At 45.4% G+C, this 22,088-nt stretch overlaps 2 protein-coding genes across 4 annotated transcripts; one reads left to right on the top strand and one right to left on the bottom strand.

Moving 5' to 3' along the window:
• Positions 1–1,058: 1,058 nt before the first annotated feature.
• Positions 1,059–9,982, bottom strand: traf2a (Tnf receptor-associated factor 2a). Of its 2 annotated transcripts, XM_076167485.1 has the most exons (10): positions 9,538–9,982; positions 7,857–7,935; positions 7,419–7,517; positions 7,047–7,208; positions 6,411–6,485; positions 6,213–6,287; positions 5,276–5,758; positions 4,944–5,121; positions 4,711–4,859; positions 1,059–4,064 (listed from the first exon to the last, which is right to left on the bottom strand). In XM_076167485.1, the coding sequence occupies exons 1-10, from the start codon at positions 9,723–9,725 to the stop codon at positions 3,846–3,848; spliced, it is 1,707 nt and encodes a 568-aa protein (XP_076023600.1). In that variant the 5' UTR covers positions 9,726–9,982; the 3' UTR covers positions 1,059–3,845. The 2 variants fall into 2 exon arrangements, with proteins under 2 accessions (XP_076023600.1, XP_076023601.1); XM_076167486.1 differs by lacking the exon at positions 6,213–6,287.
• Positions 9,983–11,188: 1,206 nt separating this feature from the next.
• Positions 11,189–22,007, top strand: rabl6b (RAB, member RAS oncogene family-like 6b). Of its 2 annotated transcripts, XM_076167446.1 has the most exons (17): positions 11,189–11,335; positions 12,553–12,921; positions 13,444–13,578; positions 13,912–13,959; positions 14,164–14,193; positions 14,538–14,590; positions 14,698–14,786; positions 15,610–15,750; positions 16,406–16,511; positions 16,923–17,026; positions 17,149–17,543; positions 18,050–18,203; positions 18,334–18,534; positions 18,780–19,047; positions 19,253–19,436; positions 19,610–19,668; positions 19,768–22,007. In XM_076167446.1, exons 2-17 carry the CDS (start codon positions 12,792–12,794, stop codon positions 19,969–19,971), a joined length of 2,301 nt encoding a protein of 766 aa, XP_076023561.1. In that variant the 5' UTR covers positions 11,189–11,335; positions 12,553–12,791; the 3' UTR covers positions 19,972–22,007. The 2 variants fall into 2 exon arrangements, with proteins under 2 accessions (XP_076023561.1, XP_076023562.1); XM_076167447.1 differs by lacking the exon at positions 14,164–14,193.
• Positions 22,008–22,088: the final 81 nt, after the last annotated feature.

Raw genomic sequence — 22,088 nt, 5'->3', positions numbered from 1 at the left:
TAATAGAAACGAAATTAAATACAAATATGAAACAAACATCGCACCTGCTGTACAAAATACTAACACGCAAGTTACTACACACACACACACACACACACACACACACACAATGTAGCAGAGAGAGAACAACAGAGTAAAGTTTACAAGTGCCAATCATCTCGACGGATGAAAGCTTGAGAGAAATGGAGAATAGATGGAGATAGAAGTGTTATTTGAAATATATATATATATATAGAGAGAGAGATAACATTGACATATTGTTGTTATTCCGTTAGAGTAACAGTGAGGCAGCGTGGCGTTTCAGAGTGGAGATCGCTGATACAGCATAACGTGAAGAGTCTCAGAGTTCCATGTTTTCCCCCCCAAACTGGAGTTCTTTTGAGGGTTTCTGCCAAATCCATTCAACAAGTCGAGATCACAGGAGGCAAACAGAGACAAAGGCAAGGAGACAGTTACCACTAAAGGAAATGAGAAAAAGCCCTTTTGTAATGTTTACAGGCTCTCTTCAGACTGAGGGGCCGGGTGGGCGGAGCTTTGGCGCCGGGTCGGGCCACAGATTTGACTCTTTCATCTGCGGGTCATGTCTCTTCCAGGTACACGGACCTGGAGGAGCAGTGTGTGAGTCAGCAAGGTGCTCTCTTCTCCTTTATGCATACGGGAATCTGCTTAAAGTGTCTCTCCGCCTCCTTTAGGACAGGTGCAGGTTAAGGAAGGGGCATCTGACAGAGATCCAACGCACTCAACAGGAGTTGTGACGACGTAAATAGAGACAGAGATCACATACGGCGTGAAATGTGTGGAAAATATGGCTACATTTAGATGTTAGCTTATTTACAGAGTTTGTGGAGGCTCCATGTTGGACAGATTCCTCCTCTGAACTCACAGTCGCACCCTAAATGCGACGAGTAGACGGTTACATTCACTGGCTGCATAAGAAGCTGCAACTTTTGTAAATTAAGAGTTCAATTCAATCTCATCTGGCTGGGATTTGCACTGAAGACATAAACCCCCCCCCCCCCCTATCAGGTGACACCTTCTCCCTTTCTTCACTTTCACAAAGACAAAGCAAAAGTAAAAACACCAACACAGTGCTGCTAGGCTGCATCTAATCCACAATCAACACAAGAAAAAGGTAGCAGCTGAATTATTCTGAGGCCACGGTCAGACGTGCAAAATATGGTGAACATATGATGCAACGGGAAGGAAGAGAAGAGGAGAGAAGAGGGGATGATGTAGTGTGAAAGGCAGCGATGCTCTGCAGAGGAAACCAACCTGAGGCCAGCGAACACGCTCAGGCTGCAGAAGAGAACATGCTTTAAAGCCTCTCAACATAAACAGAATCTAGATTATTTAGATGTTTAAGATTCTCACAGCAGCACAAGAGTCATCAAACTGTCACACACTCCTACTAAAGCTCTTATACTGTATAGATTGAAGCTGCAGGTCTACAACATAAACAAGCGCTGAATCTGCAGATTTACATCAATGTCTTAGTTTACATTTCTGTTGAGAGTTTTTAAAAGATGCTGGATGTGTTTGGACAAAGCCAGAAGTAGAGTGTGTGTTGTTTGATCTGTGGTTAAGCAGAGGAATCCTTGATAACATTCACCAGTTTTAATGCAAAGTCACCATGGAAACATTCTCATCATCACATCACTCCAGACACAATCATCAGATGAGTTAGTTTAGAGTTATAAAGTCACAAGAAAGCACATTCACAATCCAGTGGGTGGGTTAGGGTCAGGGGGAAACAAACAAACAAACACACAAACACACACACAAACTGTTACAGGCACTTTTTTTCCTCTGTAAAAAGTCGATCGGTTCAAAAGCTGTAAGAAAAACTCAAAGAGGCGGAGCTTCAACAACTTCACACATTTACACTTTTCTCAAATTTCAGGCCCACCTCACCTCCACCTCAGTGTGTGTGTGTGTGTGTGTGTGTGTGTGTGTGTGTGTGTGTGTGTGTGTGTGTGTGTGTGTGTGTGTGTGTGTGTGTGTGTGTGTGTGTGTGTGTGTGTGTGTGTGTGTGTGTGTGTGTGTGTGTGTCTCTGTCTTATTATTCAGGTTTAATGCTCAGAAAAAGAAATCAACTAGACCACAGGCACTTTGGTGTCTGCCTTGTTTGGTACACACCAGTGTGAAAGCCTCTCACACTCTCAGGTGAGCACCAAACAAGTGAACCAGGATCCACCAAGCCTCACAACATGTCCTGGATCTTTAGACTGAAGCATGAAAAGGTCCTAAGAGCCTGTGCTGAGGACATCAGACAGAGGTGGAAACAGACAACAGATCAACTATTAACTGGGATTTGGGTCCCAGAGACAAAACGTGGGAGGAAGACAAACGTTTACAAGTGTTCCCCTGGAAATCTGACTGACTTTAGAAGACAGAGACTTAATGGGAGACGGGCCAAAAGTCCAGAACCAGGAGGGCTTCAAGTAGCTGCCAATGCAAATCTGTCAACGATCTGGATCCTTCCTTCATGCGTGTCTAAACTGGACTGATTAAATGTTTTCTGTCCGCTCCACAAGATGAAGCCTAAAGCCCAACCAACTAGGCCGACAGCAGGAGAGGGGAGATAAAGGGATTTTTGCTTTGGGCTATTTTAAATCTGTGTTCTTCTCATTTTCTCTCTTACTTTAGGAAACAGAAAACACACACTAGACAAACATTGGAAGGGGAAGCGTTGTGAAGTCTGTAACATACTTCTCCTCTTCTCCTCCCGTTGCTAAGCAGCAACAAAAACACACAACAGGAACCTCAGATGTGTCCATGTGCATATAATGCAATATTAGTATGATGCAGACAGAGATCCGTCTTTGTAAAGTATAACAACTTAACGTGTCCACATCAAATATTGAAAAATAGCTTAAGTCCAGTATTGAAAATATTTAGTGTCAGCAAAACATGTGAGCAAACACGTTTACCCAAAAACCTCTTCATCCTTCCATCCGGGTTTCATCAGCCGGAGTCAGACTCACACTGGAACTCACACAGCCAAGGAAATGGAACGGCTACGCACGCACACGCACACACACACACGACGACGACGACGACGACGACAAAAGTCACAACTCAAATACTGCACTCTGAATTCATGGAATTCAAGCAATGTCCACCGCCACGAATGATCACAGATGAACAGGGGGACTCCAGATGTGGAGGCGTAGACGAGGGAGGGACAGCATAGCGCCTCCAAAGTCCTACTGCGGTACAAACTGTGTGTGTGCAAAGCTGAGCAATACTCTGAAGGCTACATGGGCGTCACACGCTCAGGGAAAGAACTGCAATACAAATTTAACTCAAACTAAACGCCGACGGTGAGCTTAAGCACCTAGACTGCTGGATGATCTCACCGCTCTGCTCCGCTCTGCTCTGTTCTATCTATGGCACAGGCAGCTAGACGATGGTGATGATGAGGGGAGATATTAGTATCTTTGTTGTTTACATGTGTGACAAACCTCACAAGTACCATCCTCTAGGACTGTGGACGCTTCGCTCATTTCAAAACGATGTGCAACAAATCCATCAGGGTGAGAAATGAACGACCTGCCTGCCTGCCTGCCGGCCGACAACGCACAGCACAGAGTCCTTCAGTCCCTTTGGTAGGTAAACACCGTGAAGAGGCTTCTGTTGACTACAAACCGTTAAAGAGTGGCAGGAGAATATTTGGGAGACCAGTTGGCAAAGGAGTTGTGTCCCCCTGGTCCTAAAGTAAGTGCGCTCATGCCAACAACCAAGAGAGAAAGTGACAGACGGCAAAGAAAGGTGCCAGGTACCGGCCATGATCACGTCCATGGCAAAGGAAAGGCGCGGTTGGGTTCGGAACTTCACCTCCTGCCCTAAAGTCCGGTGAGATCCACGATGGCCTTGATGAAGATGGTGTCGTCGCGGGTGTAGGAGCTTTTAGAGTCCAGCTTGGGGAGCGGACAGAAGAGCGGGCAGCCGCTGGCAATGTTCATGTCGCTGACCGGCCTCTGGAAGGACGAGGAGGAGATGTCGGGCCGGAAGGCGTCGATGATGTGCTCTCTTTTGTTCTGGTCCAGCAGCATGAGGGTGACCTGGGAGCAGAGGTTAGAGCAGAGAGCCTTTAAATGAGGTGAGCCACTAAAGTACAGACTGCAGTAAAGACTTAACTAGAGCAAAGACTAAACTATGCTTCATCTAACCAGCTGTGTTTACACCCAAGCAGCTCTCGCCCACACTGGAAGGTGGGGTGAAGAACCTGGTCATAGAGAAGGGAGGGTGTGTGTGTGTGTGTGTGTGTGTGTGTGTGATCTCCATTATCATATTAATTTTAATGGACTTATTGCTATAAAACAGGAGAAATAAAAGTGGGATGATTAAAAAGGACTGCGCCAGTTTGATCAAATCAGACAGACGGGTAAACTGAACGCTCCAACTTAAAACAAAACAATGTCAGTTCAATGGTTTGATGACATTTTGAAATCCATTAAAAGAATCCATGAAATGATTCCCATGACTGAGACTGTCCACTGGGCAGCGCTGTTGCACTGGGGAGGAAGGGAACGTTTGCTGGTTTAGTTAATGAACTGATAAATTTCATTGTTGAGAGATGGAATCATATTTTAAGGACGACTCGGCCTTGGCGGAGGTATGCCAGTGTGAAAGCAGCATTTCCTTCTCCGCCTTAAGGAGTTTGACCTTCTGGTTAAAGAGTTTGACCTTCTGGTTAAAGAGTTTGACCTTCTGGTTGAAGGGCCACTTCAGCAGAGCGTCGCTGTGTCCTCTCATCACCACGAAGAACAGAGATAGGTGCGTCCCCCGGCCCGTCCCGTCCCCGTTCAGGTAGATACGCAAGCACATCTTGTAGCCATATTTGCTGGTGTAGAAGGCTGGAAGAGACACAGTGGGGTCATGTCCGCTGTCACTACAACCAATCAAAACCCTTCAGTTCGTCTGAGTTCTCCTGGTGTTACCTGGGGAGAACATAGCAGGAGCCCGGCCGGCCACAGCGTCCTGCCTCTTCTTGATGAAATCTGAGACCTTCCACACAGAGATGCCGTCATACGTGGCAGCAGACATATCCCTCATCTTGCCCTCCATCTCCACGATGGACAGGTCCCTCAGGCTCACCGTCCTCTCCAGCTGGCGGACCTGCGGCACAGCAACACAGAGGAGTAAACACCGGGGGGGGTCGGGAGAACCGGATACAGATCAGTGACCGACTGCTACAAACATGGAGGAGTTGATGACATCATTCACATGAACACCCTCCTCTTGTTAGAAGCCGTCCTGATGAATTCTTCACCTTGTTATTCAGGATCTCGATCTTGTCCTGGTCCAGACGGTGCTGGCGGGTGTTTGACTCCATGGTGGCGCAGGAACGCTCCATCTCTCGGTTGAGAACGCAGACAATATTCTCGAAGGTGCTCACTTTGAGCTCCAGATCCTGGCAGCGCTGGCTCAGCTCGGTCACCTTGGTCTTCTCACTCTGGAGCTGCAGCTCCAGGGCGGCGCCCACGGCGCTTGGCAGCGGGGTGAAGGAGGTAGGGAAGGTGGGCGCACAAGCCCCCTCTACGGGAGCCTCTCCACCCTGGCCCAGCTGGCTCAGCTTCAGCTCCAGGTCCCTGAGGGACTGGTGGAGCTCCTGCAGCTTGTGGCTGGCCACCTCCAGGCTCTGAGGCTGCAGGCTCTCCAGGCTCACCTTGATGCCCATGATGAAGTGCAGGAGCAGGTTGAGGTGCTCGTAGGAACACTGACGCTCGTGATCAGGGATCTTCTCTTTCTCCGCCTTGGGAGTGAAGAAGAACACACAGAACACATAAAGAACACAAACACACACACACACACACACACGCGCTACACAACATGAAGCTACTGTGTAGAGATGATGTCACCACACAGGAAAAGAGCAACAACATACAAAACAAAAACTGATGACAGAGGAAATGATTCGATAGAATATATGACAGATATGAAGTTATGATGTTTAACACACAGTCATTCACTTATTGGTGTGTAGCAACGGATTCTGTAATAACTATGGAGGAAGGAAATAACTTGGCTCTTTATAATGTTAATCTTTATGATTTCACTGTTTACCTCATTGAATTAAGAGGAATTAGATGATGAATATGTCTCATAGCTCGGTCAGCGAATGTTTGAACAAGTTATCCACTGAGCCAGTAGTCATTACATAACTGTTGTTACACACGTTGCAACTTATGACAAAAATGTCTACTTACAGATGTATCGCAGCCAACAACATGAAATCTGCATGGAGCTTTAAATTTACTGCAGAACTTAATATGGTCCACATACTGGAAAACAAACCAAAGAAGCTAATGATCCATTAAATACTGCAGTTTGATCCCAAACTAGATTCATGGTAAATGAGTTCAAGAGATCAATCGATTAGAGAAGAAGATGAACAACGCGAGTACCTTTTCTCTGGGGATATTTTTCTTTGCACAACCTTCACATATCAGTGGATACTTGGGACAAATCTCATCGTGAGCCTAAAAGAGAAGAAGATATATAGAAGGACTTCATTCACAGTAAGACATTTGTTTGTTTTCAAGAGAAGAGGATTGAAGAAAATATTAATGAGATAAGTTTGATTTTATTTTGGGGGAAATCATTGAACGTGATATTGGGCTATACAAATAAACTTGACTTGACTTCTATTGCGTAATAAATATAATCTATAGATTAGTCGACAAATCGAAAAAAATAATCTGTAGATTAATCGTTAAAAAATAATCATTAGGTGCAGCCCTAGATTAGTTTGATATTTACTTTTGGGGAAATAATTGATATATTGCGTAATAAATATAATCTATAGATTAATCGACTAATCGAAAAAATAATCTGTAGATTAATCGTTTAAAAAAAAATGGTTAGGTGAAGCCCTACATCAATCACAACGTACAGAGGCTCTACGTCTGTCACTTATAGATTCATATTATAGAAACATAAAGAAGTTCATCCTGCACGAGCTCCGTTAGAATGTTGACATTAATATACAACAAACACATAAACAGTCAGTATAGTTGATAAGAGGACAGATGTGTGTTCACCTTGATGTCCTTTGTGAGGAAGGGTTCTTTGCAGTATCTGCAGCTGAGCCTCCTCTCCGTACATTCCCACTCGTCGTGGCGTTCCTGCTCGTTGGCCCTCATGAGCTCCTTACAGTGCGGACAGAGGATGATCATGAAGTCACAGCTGTCCTCATGCCCGGCCTGCGGACGAGACACAACAGGAAAGACACAGCCTCCAAAATCAGACGGCCTCTTGATGCAATATGAACATAACTTTAACTATCATTGATCGAGTATGTCATTAATTTTTTACTCATTGTGTGTAATCATTGTTCAGAGTGAAAGATCATTCCAGAACAAAAGCAAAGTGATCTGAAAAAACAGAATGAGGAGGAGTTCCTCTGTCAGCACCTCGTACTCTTTGATGGTCCCCGTCCAGGTGCAGCCCTCGTTGGGACAGACGGCCGCCAGCGCCTCCACTTCTCTACGGGCGGCATTGTCCGGAAAAGCCTGAATGGAAAAACCAGAGGGTGTGTTTGTGCGATGGGTGTGTGTGTGTGTGTGTGTGTGTGTGTGTGTGTGTGTGTGTGTTCAGTTACAGTCTGAGGTTTAGGGGTTACAAGCAGTGTGTGATTCAAATACTGCATCAATTTACATCAGGATCAGCTCAGGATCAGCTCACTATAAGCTCACTTCTCACCCCTGGATCTAATTTCTCTGCATAATCGTCTCCATCAGAAAAGAAGTGCAGCTTTACATCCTAACATTCTCTTCTTTAACTCAGAGCTTAAATGCATTTTAATGTCTCATTTCTTTAAACAGCAAATCAAAACACGTGTTGTTACTCACACCGCCTGGCTTGAGAACGGAGGTGGGCTCCTCAAAGAAGTCTTCTTTGATGCAAGCAGTGCAGTTCTGTGGTCCGGAACTTGACAAAGGAAGAAATTGTCAATCAATCATATCGACCATCTATCAGGTGAGCATCAAACAACACGCAAGAAAACACAACAGTTCTGCTTCATGCTGCTGCCTGATCTGACCTCTACTCCTGAATCAACTTTCATTAGAAGAGGAGTCTTCCCCCACATGAGCTTTAATTGTTTATGGATCGTTTGAACACACTAACTGTAATCTGGCATCAATCCAATCCGCTTTACAGCTTTATTTCCAACACAATGTCTACTTTGTTCTGTTCTCATTCCAGAACATTCATGGAGCTGCTTAGACCTACAGATCTCATTACAGTGCTGCTTAGTGGATCCATGTTAGGTTCCCACAACATCACAGAACTCTGTAGAACCGGATCTGATCCAGTCTGAGCCGCTTCACTCAGACGCTGCCTGAGTGAAGCCTGGGTTGTTTGGTCATGGTTGCAGCTGAAACTACACAGCTGTTTGGAACGCATCGTTTGTGGTGTGGTGATGCAGACGGGCAGGGCATTGTTTTGCCCAAGTCCAATCAAGTTCTGAGTTGAAAGGGAAGTCACAAGTCAACGCTGACAGGTCCATGACAAGTAACAGGTCCTACAGTTTGAGTTTTGGCTCAAGTCGATGCGATTGGATATCAAAGTGGAGTCGCAATGCTTTTCATTGCGCCAAATGGTGTCTGAGGTCAAGTTGTGTGACTCAACACCCGGCTGCAGGAGCTTCAGGTGCACAGCAACACACGAGCCAAGATCCTACATGAGACACTGAGCCAACATCCCTCCATCCTCCATCTCTCTATTGTACAGATGTTTATTGTATCGTGTTTAGGTTTGTGTTTACCCTCAGAGCAGCAAAGCTACACTCATAACCTGCTTTACTAAAAGGATTCAGCATAGATAATAAAATGATAAATCGATTTAATTTTACTCTTAAAACGTGTTAAAACGTATTTCCCATGCATTAATAAGAGAATAAATAGACGTAGACGCGTATTGGAGAGCTGAATCTCCTCTTATCACACCAAGGTCGTTGTTGATGCTGCAGGTGTCTGACACACTCACACAGCAACACGCTGCTGCTGCTGCTGCTGCTGGCGTCAGACTGAAAGTGAAACTGAAAGAAGAAGCTGACAGCCAGACTTCTTTAGAAAAGCTCACACTAACATCCTTTAGGTTCGAATCCCCTTAATTCTCCACTAAACAGCAACATCCATGCTTCAGATCTAACTCAAGAGTTGAACAATAACGCAGCGGCCTTCCGGTCAAATGCGTTTCAATGCCAAACATCCCAAAAACATCACTTTAATCCATGATATCATAAACGTGTTAAACGTTTAATTGTCCTTAAAATGTTTGTTTCAGGTAAATCTAGAGACATAAGATGACATTTTGTAGGACTTAAGTGTTGATTTGGAAACTAATGTGTAAGCCGATTTGTGCTCTGGCTCATTGTCACACAAAATACGAGTTTTTGTTCTTTGTAGTTTTGCAGAACTGACAATAACCAAAGCATAAAGAAGTAAACAGATTATTTTAGAGGCAGACTGGTGCCTCGCTCCGCTCTCTCTCGTTAGCTCGCCCGCTAGCAGCCATGACACCGCTCACCTCACTATTTTGTTGAAACAGAACGAACAATAGCGGTGTCCGCACTGGGCCTGCAGCGGCCTCCTCAGGACTTTCAGGCAGGAATTGCACAAGTGTTTGTCCTCGAGGTTGTTCGCCAGAATCTTCTTGGGGAAGCCCGGTTTGTTTCCTTCCAGGGAAGATGGAGGAGACAGCTCCTGAGCGGCCATTATCCCCCCGAACGCTGGGAATCGGGGTGCTCAGCGGGGTGTGTTCAAGACTGCAAACACGGCGGAAAGTGCTTTTAGCAACAACTGTCTCCCATGACTAATTTTTCTTGCACTATTTACCGAATAAGTAATAGTTAATTTGACTTTATCTTAACAACTATAAGCGTTTTATCCACATGTTTTACGACAAATACGAAGTGTTTTCATGTGTGTGAACAACTGACAGCTGAGCGAGGACGGCTGTGTTTACAACGTCTACCGCTAGATGGCGCAAACCCAAGAGGAGAGCGACGCGTCTGAACGAGCATCAGCAGCAGGTGACGCTGGATTGGACCGTCAGAGCGGTATCAAGTTAGAAACAATAAACCAGTAGTAACCAGTTATGTGCTTCACAATAAAGGTAATAGTCTTGACGCTTTTACAGGATCTGGTGCAGGAGGGAAAGTAAATTTATTTTGTTTGGTAACATTTGATGCTGAAAATATTCTAAATGTTTTACTTCCCTGCGTGTGCTGTGGATTGCAGAATATCCACTCACATAGCTTCTCATGTCATTGCTGTGATCCTCTTCCTGCCAGAGATTTTCTTCCTCAAGCAGAAGTACAGAGGTTCGTTGCTTCCTTTTTTTCAAAGTGGAGGCCTCAGGGTATTTATCTGTAAGCATTAGTGACGCTGTTAAGCACAGCGTGGAAATGAGAGATTGGCTGCACCTGATCCTGTAGTGCAGGCTTTCAGATGGATGCTCTTCCTGTTTGTTACAGTAATAAAATGACCTCATCTGGCTCAGAAGCCCGGCTTTATTTGCGCGTTCAAGGCGGCTCATAATAAACAGAGTGACCAGTAACCCAATGCAGACTCTTGTGCTGTCATCAAGTCAGCTCAGTCCTTGCTTCCTCCAGAGCCACAGCCAGTAATATAAACATGTGTCAATGTATTTATTCTTTGTACTGCATTCCAAGTTTAAAATTGATCAGAATAGCTTAATTGATGTCCATGATCTCCTTCATATTAAAGGACAATATCTCAAGATAATTCATGCAGTCCCACAGTTGTGGCCACAAATTATATTTCTTGATCCTTCACATTGACAACTGGTTACACCTAATATGTATAAACACAAGATGCAACTTCTCCTCTTCCGTAAACAATAACAGACTCAGACTCTGATGCAGGTCTCTGCCTCATCTTGGTCATTCGACCCACTTTGCATCCCAAGCTTGGCTCTTTCCAGTTCTTGAATTCCTCTCCTGTGAACACCTTCACACCTGAGGGCTTTCACTTTATATTCCTCCTCTGACAGCCCTCGGACATGTACAGGCAGAGGAACTGGAACTTTGCTCCAGGGTTCTAATTCTTTTCTCTTATGCCTGTCTGATTTATTGAGTTCTTGCATTAATTTCTGTACCTCTAAGTTTAATTTTGAAGGTTTCAACGGAAGTCGGTCATTCTCTGTGTGAATTGACTCTCGGTCTGTGTCAAACTGGTGTGTTTGCAAAGGAATGTCGCCTCTACGCGTCTGCCGGGATGGAGCGCTGACAGATGCTGAGGGAAAACATGTCAGGGCCTCAGTTTGATGTCAGGACCTCAGTTTGATGTCTGATCAAGTGACGGTGAGTCTCCGCGGCGGCTAACAGCTCCAAGCTAGCTGCCCCTTGTTCTCACTGAGCGTAGACTGGGTGAAGCTAGGCTAGGCTAACTAGCAACACTGAGCCGCCGGATAACGTTACCTCTCAGCTGGGATCGGTAACACACCGGGCTGAAACCTGCGGTGACCTTGAGTTACCCTCTACGATGTCTGTTTGCAACACATACAAGCGGACATTGAACACTTTGCTCCCATCTGTTGAACGAGCTAATCCAAGCTCGGGCTGCTAATGCTAGCTGGCTAATATCGTAGGCAGAATGAACCCAAACATGTAAACTCCCTGTGTTACTGTGTTAGTGACGTAAATGCGCGTCAGGTTCGGTTCGGTTTGATTCGGGATTGTGACCCGTTTGGATTCAGAGACAGAAATGGACTCGTGTAATGATGTCAACCAGAGACGGACCCTCCATAGAAAAACAACTCCAGGGCTCTAAAGCAGCAGCTGCCAGTGTGACGTCATCTTTTGCTTCAGAGCTTCATGTAGTGTTTCATACAAACATCTGGCTCATATGATGTTTAATCTGTGGACTGACTGCTAAACACACCTGATGAGGCTGTGAGCTCAGGTTGAAGCTCTGAGCTCTGACACGTCTGCATGTAGATCTTTGTTGTGTTGTCATAAATCAAATGTGTCTGGACAGCACAATTAATATAATGAATGCAGTTTAAATCAAATTAATGGGCCGGCAGGAGCTCAGTCCAGAGGGGATTCAGTTTGGGAACTGGAGGGTCGCCAGTTCGAGTCCCTGTATGGACCAAGGAATTGGACTACCATCTGGATAGTTGCCAGTTTGCACTTGAGCAAGGCACCAAACCCCCAAACTGCTTCAGGGGCTCCGTATCATGGCTGCACTGTGCTGACCCCTCTGTGATGTAATAAAGTTTATTCTGTCTTCTTCTTCTTCTTCTCTTCAAAGTGAAGCAGCCAAACACAGATATTAAAAAATTGCAACATTGACATTCAGGAAAGAGAGAAGAAGAAAATGATTCTACTACTAATAATGATAAACATTTGAGCAAAGATTATGTTACGTGTGTGTGTGTGTGTGTGTGTGTGTGTGTGTGTGTGTGTGTGTGTGTGTAGGTTTACCTCTGTATATGATTCTGTGTGTTAGACATCTGTTCCTTCTCTGTACCTCCTTCATCTCTCTTCATTACAAACTGTACCTTGTATTCTGACAGATGATGCTCAGGACGACCTCCATCTCTGACTGAGGAGCAGGAACATCTGGTCACATCTGCTCCGTCCTCAGAGAGCTGCTGCAGCCTCAGTAGGAACTTCTTTGGCGTTGTTTGCTTTGAGGCATGGACTCTTAACTTCCCTGGCCTCCAGCGTTCCTTTAGTTGTGTGACGCGTCGGCAGAGGAGCTCCGCCTTACTATCAGCTGTTACTGTAAACAAGTTAGAGAATCCTGGTCGAGATGTTCTCAGCGCTGAAGAAGCTGGTGGGGTCAGAGCCGGGGCAGCTCAGGGACAAGAACATCCCTGCAGGCCTGCAGTCCATGAACCAGAGTCTACAGAGACGCTTCGCCAAGGGAGTCCAATACAACAGTATGTGATCCAGCTACTCACCAAGCTACTCACCAAGCTACTCACCAAGCTACTCTTACAGCTATTCTTACAGCTATTCTTACAGCTACACATCCAGCTGCTCATCCAGCTGCTCATCCACTTACTCATCCACTTACTCATCCACTTACTCATCCACTTACTCATCCACTTACTCATCCACTTACTACCCCAGCTACTCACCCAGCTACTCACCCAGCTACTCACCCAGCTACTCACCCAGCTACTTCCCCAGCTACTCACCCAGCTACTCCCCCAGCTACTCCCCCAGCTACTCACCCAGCTACTCTCCCAGCTACTCTCCCAGCTACTTTCCCAGCTACTTTCCCAGCTACTCTCCCAGCTACTCACCCAGCTACTTACCCAGCTACTCTCCCAGCTACTCCTCTATCTATTGATTGAGCTGCACCTGTAGTTTCCTTCTTACTTTCTCATCAAATGTAGCTTTTTATTGAAGAGGCGACTTTGTTTATGACGATATTAATTATTTTTGTTCCCCTTAAGTGAAAATCGTGATCCGGGGCGACAGAAATACAGGAAAGAGCACTTTATGGCACCGGCTGCAGGGGAAGAAGTTTGTGGAGGATTACATCCCCACTCAGGAGATCCAGGCCACCAGCATCCACTGGAACTACAAAAGTAAGAAGCCGACCGCAGCTTTCAGCGCCTCAGTCAGTCAGAACATTAAAAACACTGTGGTTGATCTGCTTGCTGATGGAAGTGTTTGACCTTTGTTGTTGTCGTCTTGCCCTGCTGATCTATTTCAGTGGCTCCATATCAAGGTAAACACTAGACTGGGTACTTAGCCTTAGCATCAGCTGACCCGTTTCTAGACTAGGAGCCCTGTGTTTGACTTTATTTGAGCTATTTTTAAAAAACACTCCCGTAGCTGCTTGATCCATATTCCTGTGACCTCACCTGTAAGGATGACTAAACGTGACTAATGAACGCCTTGACCCCTGCTTCTCCCAGCTACTGATGACGTGGTGAAGGTGGAGGTGTGGGACGTAGTGGACAAAGGTGAGTGTCCAAATAAAGAACGATGGCTTCTCTCCTAGGTGAAGTCCTCCTGTCTTCTCTCATTCTAATGTAGTTATTCTTGTCTATTTGCTAAAGTATTTCATGCAATCAAGCCGACAGATGTTTGATCACCCTTTCTTCAGATGTCCCATGTCCTCAGTGTTGACGTTGTCTTTTGTTTACACCCCTCCGCACTCATCTCAGGCCAAAAATATCCTCTTCCTGAAGGTGTAGGTGAGCGCCGCTCTAGTGTGTAGACGTGTATCTCACTTGTGTGCAGTGTGAACTCTACACCGATCTGAATGTCAATATTCACAAGTGTGGGCTGTTTGCCAAGTGTGCAGTGTTGCTCCGTGTCAGGTTTGGCCGAACTTGCTGCTGCTGTGTGTAGATGAAGAAGCCTGAGTATGTAGCGGTGGTAGTGTGTGAGCCGGCAGTAGCTTAGTACTTTAATGACGCTGCAAGATGTGGCTGTGCTGCTTGGCTTACTTTACTTATGAGAGGTAGTGTAAAGCAACAAGCAAACTGTAAGGTTGTAGCGGTTTAAACGTAAACACTGCTCTGCTTTGTTCCTCCAGGCAAAGGCAAGAAGCGTGGAGAGAATCTGAAACTGGAGAATGAGCCCCAAGAGGTGATTATCACATGACCGTCATGTGTGCAGTGGAAGAAAGAAAGGATCAAATCTGCCCTGAAGGGGGCGGGGGGGCGGGCAACGATTAACCTTTCATTTGTCTCCAGTCAGATGAGGTGGCGTTGGATGCAGAGTTCTTGGATGTTTACAAGAACTGTAATGGAATCATCATGATGTTTGACATCACCAAGCAGTGGTAAGAGGCCTCAGTCTGTCCTCAGTCTGTCCTCAGTCTGCCTGTAGCTCCTCTGTTGTCGTCGTCGTAGTCCCAGCACCGACTGATCAATGAACTCTAAACGCTACAATATGCATGGGGAGGTTAAGTTTCACTCAGCCTGCACGGCGCTGTGCAGGCTGAAAGCTTCCAGTGGTAGAGTCTGTTAACATCATTTAGTGCAGTGTAGTGCGATCTAGACCTCCTGTCTGAGGACGCAGATACGTGTTTCTGTTTGAAATATGAGCATGATGCTACGTGATGCTACGCTGCCATAGAAGTGTTTTAACAGTATTCATACCTCCATCAAACTAACCAAGTACATACACATACTGTAACTTTATTTTTGAATTTTTTATTTATTTCATTTCATTTCATTTCATTTTATTTTTTATTTTATTTTATTTTATTTTATTTTATTTTATTTTATTTTATTTTATTTTATTTTATTTTAATTAATTAATTAATTTATCTATTTATCTTTGTATCTATTAATCTATTTATCTATTTATCTATCTATCTTGGTGCTGTGCTCATCTTAGTATTAGTTTCAAACATTCAACCGGATCACTTGTGTTGTTTACCTCTTTTAGTTCATTAGTCTACATTAGTTATTGCACAATAATGGATCACAGCATCTCGAGGCTTCTAAGACGTCTTATACTCTTGAAGGTTCCACTTCAGTTATCAGAAAAGGTTAAAGTCTCTAATTTGGACACAATAAACAACAGTAAACGTCATTTCTGCCGTCTCCTCCTCCTCCATGGACCCATAGGTGATGATGATGATGGTTTTTGCCTTCCAGGACATTTAGCTACATCATGAGAGAGCTCCCCAAAGTGCCCACACACGTCCCTGTGTGTGTGCTGGGAAACCACAGGGACATGGGCGAGCACCGGGTCATTCTTCCTGATGACATCAGAGACCTGATCGCTGGACTGAACAGGTACAAGTCAGGGTCCCGCTGTGAGGAAGGAGGGGAAAGACAACGGGCTTCATTTATGAAGATTCAACATTATTCTGGGTTTTTGATGAAAACGAAGTCGACAGCAAAAAGAAAATGTGACCACTGATTCCTATTTCAAGAGAGTCTTACTACTTTGGATGTAGCTTCCAGGCAATCTGACCAAAGTGAGCGTGTGGGAGGATTTCAGCCCAGTTAATGCTGAACAACACATGGAGAGAAATAAGAATAAAACCAGTTTGATTTTAAAATAGAAACCTTTAAGCCGTCTGTCAGCTGTGAGCTTGCATTCGTTTCTTCAGATGCAAACACAGCACTTATTGTCTCTCGGACCCACACACATACACACACACACACACACACACACACACACACACACACACACACACACACACACACACACACACACACACTCTCTGACCGCTGGAACCTTTTCTGAATGAGAGCCATCGTGTGTCGGATCGGGAATCGCAAAAAGAATTTAACACAAAGGTGGAAAGTAAATGAAGCAGCGATGTCACAGACGTGTGAACTCCATGTGTGCCATATAGAAAAGATGGAGGAAATGTGCCTGTGTTCACATTATGGATGTACGGTTAACACATGCATACGATCATGACGCTGTGATGTCTTTCAGACCGATGGGTTCCTCTTACATCCACTATGCTGAGTCGTCCATGAAGAACGGCTTTGGGCTGAAATATCTGCACAGATTTTTCAACATCCCCTTCTTACAACTCCAGGTTATTGTTTCCTCCTCGTTTACCCTCATTATAATCTGAACGATTCTGGGTCAGGTGTGTTTCTGATAAGCTTCTGTGTTTGTTACTGCTGAGGTGTGTGTGAGTGTGAGAGAATAGCCCCAAATGTGTGTGTTCCCTTCTCTTATCTCATCCTGGAGTGAGAATGTGAAAGCTGCTGCTGCTGCTCAGTCCTTCATGCCAGGTGTGTGTGTGTGTGTGTGTGTGTGTGTGTGTGTGTGTGTGTGTGTGTTGTGTGTGTGTGTGTGTGTGTGTGTGTGTGTGTGTGTGTGTGTGTGTGTGTGTGTGTGTGTGTGTGTGTGTGTGTGTGTGTGTGTGTGTGTGTGTGTGTGTGTGTGTGTGTGTGTGTGTGTGTGTGTGTGTGTGTGTGTGTGTGTGTGTGTGTGTCCACAGAGGGAGACCCTCCTGAGACAGCTGGAGACCAACCAGCTGGACATGGATGCGACTCTGGAGGAGTTGTGTGTCCAGCAGGAGACTGAAGATCAGAACTATGAGATGTACGGTACTCAGTTTGTCTTCATGTTATAGTATAGAATGTATCAGAAGGACATTGGTTGTATTCTTGGTTGATATTCTTGAACCAGACGTTTTCTTCCCCACCCCTCTCTGATCTCTGCAGTTTCCTGGAGAACCTGGAGTCTCGCAGTAAAGGTTTCGGCTCTCCTGGTCCAGCCAACGGTCAGAGTCCCTCCTCGGGCTCCCAGTCTCCCATCGTCCCCCCCAGCGGGGCCTCCACAGGCAGCTCCAGCCCCAGCACCCCTCAGCCCCCCGTCCCCTCGCAGACGCTTCCACCCTCGCAGCCGTCGTCCGCTTCCTCCCCTCCTCCTCCTCCTTCGCCGGCAGTCACCGCCACGGCCTCGCCCACCGTGGAGGCGAAGCCCGCGGCCCAGTCCCCCGAGCACCAGGGGGCCTCTCAGTCCCCGGCAGGGTTTGGGTCGGCCCCCCAGAAACGTGGCTTCATGTCCCGCTGGTTTGGCGCCTCTCCGGCCCCTGAGGGTCCGGCCTCTGCTCCAGGTAGGTCCCTTTCACATCCCCCGCCCTGATCCAGGCCTGATGCTGCCCCTCAGAGCGGAGTAACGCAGCTCAGAGCTTTAGTTTGTGACAGACAGCTTTGATCTGCTTGACTCCTTTTTCAAGTACAAACCAGTTATTGCATGTGAATAGAACACAGCATGTTTCATAATCTGCTGATTGGTTTGTAGGTCAGTTGTTCATGTGTGTGGTTGCTTATTGTGTTTTTGAAAGCCCTTGGCTGGATTATTCAAAGAAAGCAGTCACAAGATTCAAGGTTTAGCCGCTGCGAAATGCAGAACTTGAAAAAAAACTCAAGTCCTGACGTGTGTGTGTGTGTGTGTGTGTGTGAGAGGATCATGTGACTCTGGTGTTTCCTTTGGTCTCTGCTTACTGAACAAGGCAGCTTAGTGGCGGCACCATGAGAGTCTGAGAGCTCTGCAGCATTCAGACAGCCGCTCACAACAAGTTGAGTTATATGTTTATATTTATTGCCATGTCTTCCTCAGAGGAGCCGCCTGCGCCCCTGGGCTCTGCTAAGGTGCAGAGCTTGGATGACTTCGTACCGGATGAGAGACTGGACAAGAGCTTCCTGGAGGACGGCCTGCCCTCCAGGTCCAAGGGGCCTCAACGTCCACCGGCTCCAGCTGTGGACAGTGACAGGTAAAGGGAGACGAGGAGGGGGAGATAAAAGAATAAACATCATTATTATTATTGTTATTCAAGTTGTTTATAGCAGTAGATTCACACTAATAGTTTTGTATTTCACGTTGTTTCTCTTCCTCTCTCCCAGTGATGGTGAAGGCAGAGGGAACCCCATGGTCTCTGGTTTCCTAGATGAGCTCGACCCCGACGATGAGTCCGGCCTTCCTCAGCCCAAAGCTCTGCCCCTGAGTAAAGACGTCACTCTGACCAGCGATGAAGAGGAAGGCGTCCCAGCTGCTCCCACAATCACACAGGACAAAGACCTGGACAGTGAGCCGGAGCTGAAAATGTGAGTCCTCTCTCAGACAGCATGATGTGACCTTTAACCTCTGAAGCATTTCACAGTACAGTAGATCTTGACTTATCTTTGCAGCGTTGTATTCTGATTATATTGAAACTTAGAAGAAAATAAATTATAGCATGAGATTTAGCTGTAAAACAATATGGATTATGGAACATTAGTCTGTTTTTGTAATCTCCTGGTCGGCCACTAGATGTCACTAAAGAGCCTCATGTCTCTCTGCCCTGTTTCAGCCATGCTGTCCATATCACCAAACCAAAGGTGGCACCCAAAGCCTCCGAGCCCCGAGGTCTGGCCGCAGCTCCCATCTCCCTCACTTTGACCCCGGCCTCGGCAGCGGAGCAGCCGGGTCGACACCAGAGCAAGAAGAAGGGGAGCACGCCCAAAGCTGACGACTCTGACAGCGACCTGGAGGCTCCTGTCGCCCAGCAGATGCTTTCTTTTGTCATGGACGACCCGGACTTTGATTCAGAAGCTTCGGACACACCAAAAGTAACAAAGGTACAAAGGAACACTTAGATATTCACTTAGAACGTTTCCTGTCTGAGCTGTCTCATGTTTGTTAGATTTCAGTCAAGCTTTGTTTCTCTACAGCTACAGTTACAAATGAGCGGTACGTCCAGATACAAAGCTGATTTTAATGATATCTCTCTGTAAACCTGTACTTTTCTCTCCTTGTGATCCTTTTCTTGCCTGATCTACCCAGGATGCATTTCCACTGAGAGATGAGCTGTCTGACCTCTCTGATGATGAGGTCAAGTTGACCAAGGTAACGGAGCCTCTGAAGCCGACCGTGATCTCCTTCAAACACAAGGACGACACCGACCTGTTTGGCCTGGGCTTCCAGGAGGAAGCTCCCATCGTCAAAGACAGCAGTGAGGATCAGGAAGGCAAGTCCACTAACTCCCAACCTCATCTATACAAGCCTGATAGACACTTACATCAGAATCCGATCCTGTTATTCTTTAGCCATTATTCTGAGAGGATTGAATTTATACTTGATAAATGCATGCAGTGATTGTGGAATGCAATCAGAGCAGAAATCCTTTTGTGTCACCTGCAGAGAAAGAAAGTAAACAGGCCCCCAAAGAAAAGAAGAAAAAGAAGAAGAAAAGCAAAGAGGTAACGTTGTAGATGTTGTTGTTGTTGTTGTGTAAGTCCAGGCTTTATACTTTTGTGTTTCTGACGTCGTTCCTGTCCAATAATCCTTTTCCCCATCAGGAGGAGGATAAGAACAAAAAGAAACACAAACACAAGAAGAAGGAGAAAGAGGAGGTGGCAGTGGGAGTGGCCGCCGGGGACGACAAAGAAAAAAAGAAAAAGAAACCACGGGCTAAAAAAACGGACGTGGACGAGCTGGAGGACTTCCTGGGCGGAGGGGCGGCGTCATCCAACAGGGAGGACGGCGATTATGAAGAACTCTAAAGCCCCGGTTCTAGTTTAGAAATCCAGCCGCAGAACAGCAGCGAGGCACGTGGTTGTTGACTTGTGTGTGCGGACGCAGCATCTCCAAGCTCATACGCAATACACAAGGCCACCAACGACACCCGGGGCAGAAAAGATCAAGGACTCTGGCTCCTGTTTGCTGCTTCTGATTGATTGATTTCCTCATCTGCACTACCGCTGTCACTCCCATTCCAATACCAGACGGAAAAACAGACTGACGTGAACTACCGGCGACTAGTTCAGGCACAAAGTGAGAGTCGTGGCTCTGTGACTCTTGTTGAATGCGTCGGCTTTGTGTTTCCTTTGGTTTGATACACTCGTTAGGTGAGCCACTCCAGATCAGCTGCTGTAAATACGGTTACCTTTTAGTTTGGATGTTGTGTGCTTGGTGTACAAAAACAAAACAAAAAAGGTAGAAAAAAAGGAGAGCATGCTTAAAGTGAGGACCGACTTCTAGACTTTATAGATGAACGTAGGTGTTCATGTTTTTCTTTACTTCCTCTTTGGTGATTTCAGATTATTGGCAGACCTTTTGTGCAGATTTGATCAGAAAAAGTCTTTAAATCATGAATATGGAACTGAGACTGTCACTACTCCATTGTTGCTCTGTGTTGTCTGTAATGTTAGTAAGTCTTGTCTCCTCCTCTGCCGGCGTCTTTGGCCAGGCTTTAGTCGTCGTCGTCGTCATTGGCGACGTCCTGACACGTTTACCGACCCACACGGCTGGCACGTTACCGCTCTACCCTCATTACCACGACTCCACCGAGAAGTTTCTCACACTAACGTTTAGAAGAGTTTCATCCTGTCGTCTGCAAACGCCTTAATTTAAGGTCATTACAAGGGAATGATGATGTCGTTACCCTCAGCAACCATTTGAAGTGTTCTTACTGTAAACCTGTCGAGTCGCTGGGACGAGATCACCGATAACGTTGCCGTCTGGACCTTTTTGATTGGTGAACTTTCCTCCAGACAGAAGCTCCATCATCCATCGCGCCTGATCTATGAGTGCAGTGAATCATCTTTGTCTTGTGGTCCGGTTTTGTTTTGTTTTGTTGTGTTTGTTTTCAGCAAACCACTCTTTATCATTATCAAAGAGTTTTGTTGAATTTATATTTTTCTCGCTAAGTGCAACATTCCCAAGATTTGCTGCTTGTTTTACGGTTGTGTTATTTATTGTTTTTGGTTTTGTTTGTTTAAAGTGTCTGGCCTCTGTTTGTTTTTGACGTGTATTGAACGTGTTTGTGCTGAACTATCATATCTGAGCTCCATCTCTTCTGTACGGGTCTCTGTTCTGAACCCGATCATGTAAGTCATCCTACAATAACACTTTATTTCCTTTTTGCTTTGAATCAAACGCCTCTGTTAACATCTCCTTATTCTGTCTGTCCCCTCAACATGTAGTTTCTCCCATGAATCACATCAACTCCATCTTTCCTACATATATATATATATATACAGATACATGCTGTGTATTTTTAAATATACTTTTTGACAGATTTCATACTTCATTCTTATGCTTCTGCTTCCATTGTGTTGGTTTACAGAAACACTGTTTAATATTCCAAAGTTGGAACTATGCAGCATTGATCCTGAATACTGTATGATCCTTTTTTTCCTTTTTTGTTCTTTTGTCACGTGATGGAGGATAAATGCTGAAGTTTCAAGTGATGCATGAGACTTAAATGCACAGCAAGAAAATGTATAAAGTATATAAATAAATACATATATTTGAATGGCTTTTGACTAAAATGACCTAAGCATCATGGGGGGAAAATGTCAAAGTGTTCCTAGGGAGGAAGAAAATATGGGAGCCTGTTGGTCGTTTGAAAGAAATCTGCTGTAGAAAGTCAAATTTCTGAGAATCGATATCAATATGACTTTTCAACTTCAGCTTTTTCCCAAATTGATGTGTGGCATTTTGGAATAAAGCCCTTCATGTATTTTTCACCCCATGACATGTTTCATCTTTACACAATGTGTGAGTTTGTCCAATAAATGCAAATTATTTCTTCTTAGTTGGTGTTCTTGGTCCATTTTTAAGGGTCTGGATTCCATAGATTTGGATTTTTTGTTCTAATTAATGGGTTTAATGGTTA

The sequence above is a fragment of the Genypterus blacodes genome, unplaced genomic scaffold, assembly GCF_046128005.1.
Source record: "Genypterus blacodes isolate CSIRO-AG114 ecotype Tasmania unplaced genomic scaffold, CSIRO-AGI_Gbla_v1 ptg000158l_1, whole genome shotgun sequence".
Classification (NCBI taxonomy): domain Eukaryota; kingdom Metazoa; phylum Chordata; class Actinopteri; order Ophidiiformes; family Ophidiidae; genus Genypterus; species Genypterus blacodes.
The sequence above is the reverse complement of the archived record's forward strand: the minus strand, read 5'-3'. Positions and strand labels throughout refer to the sequence as shown.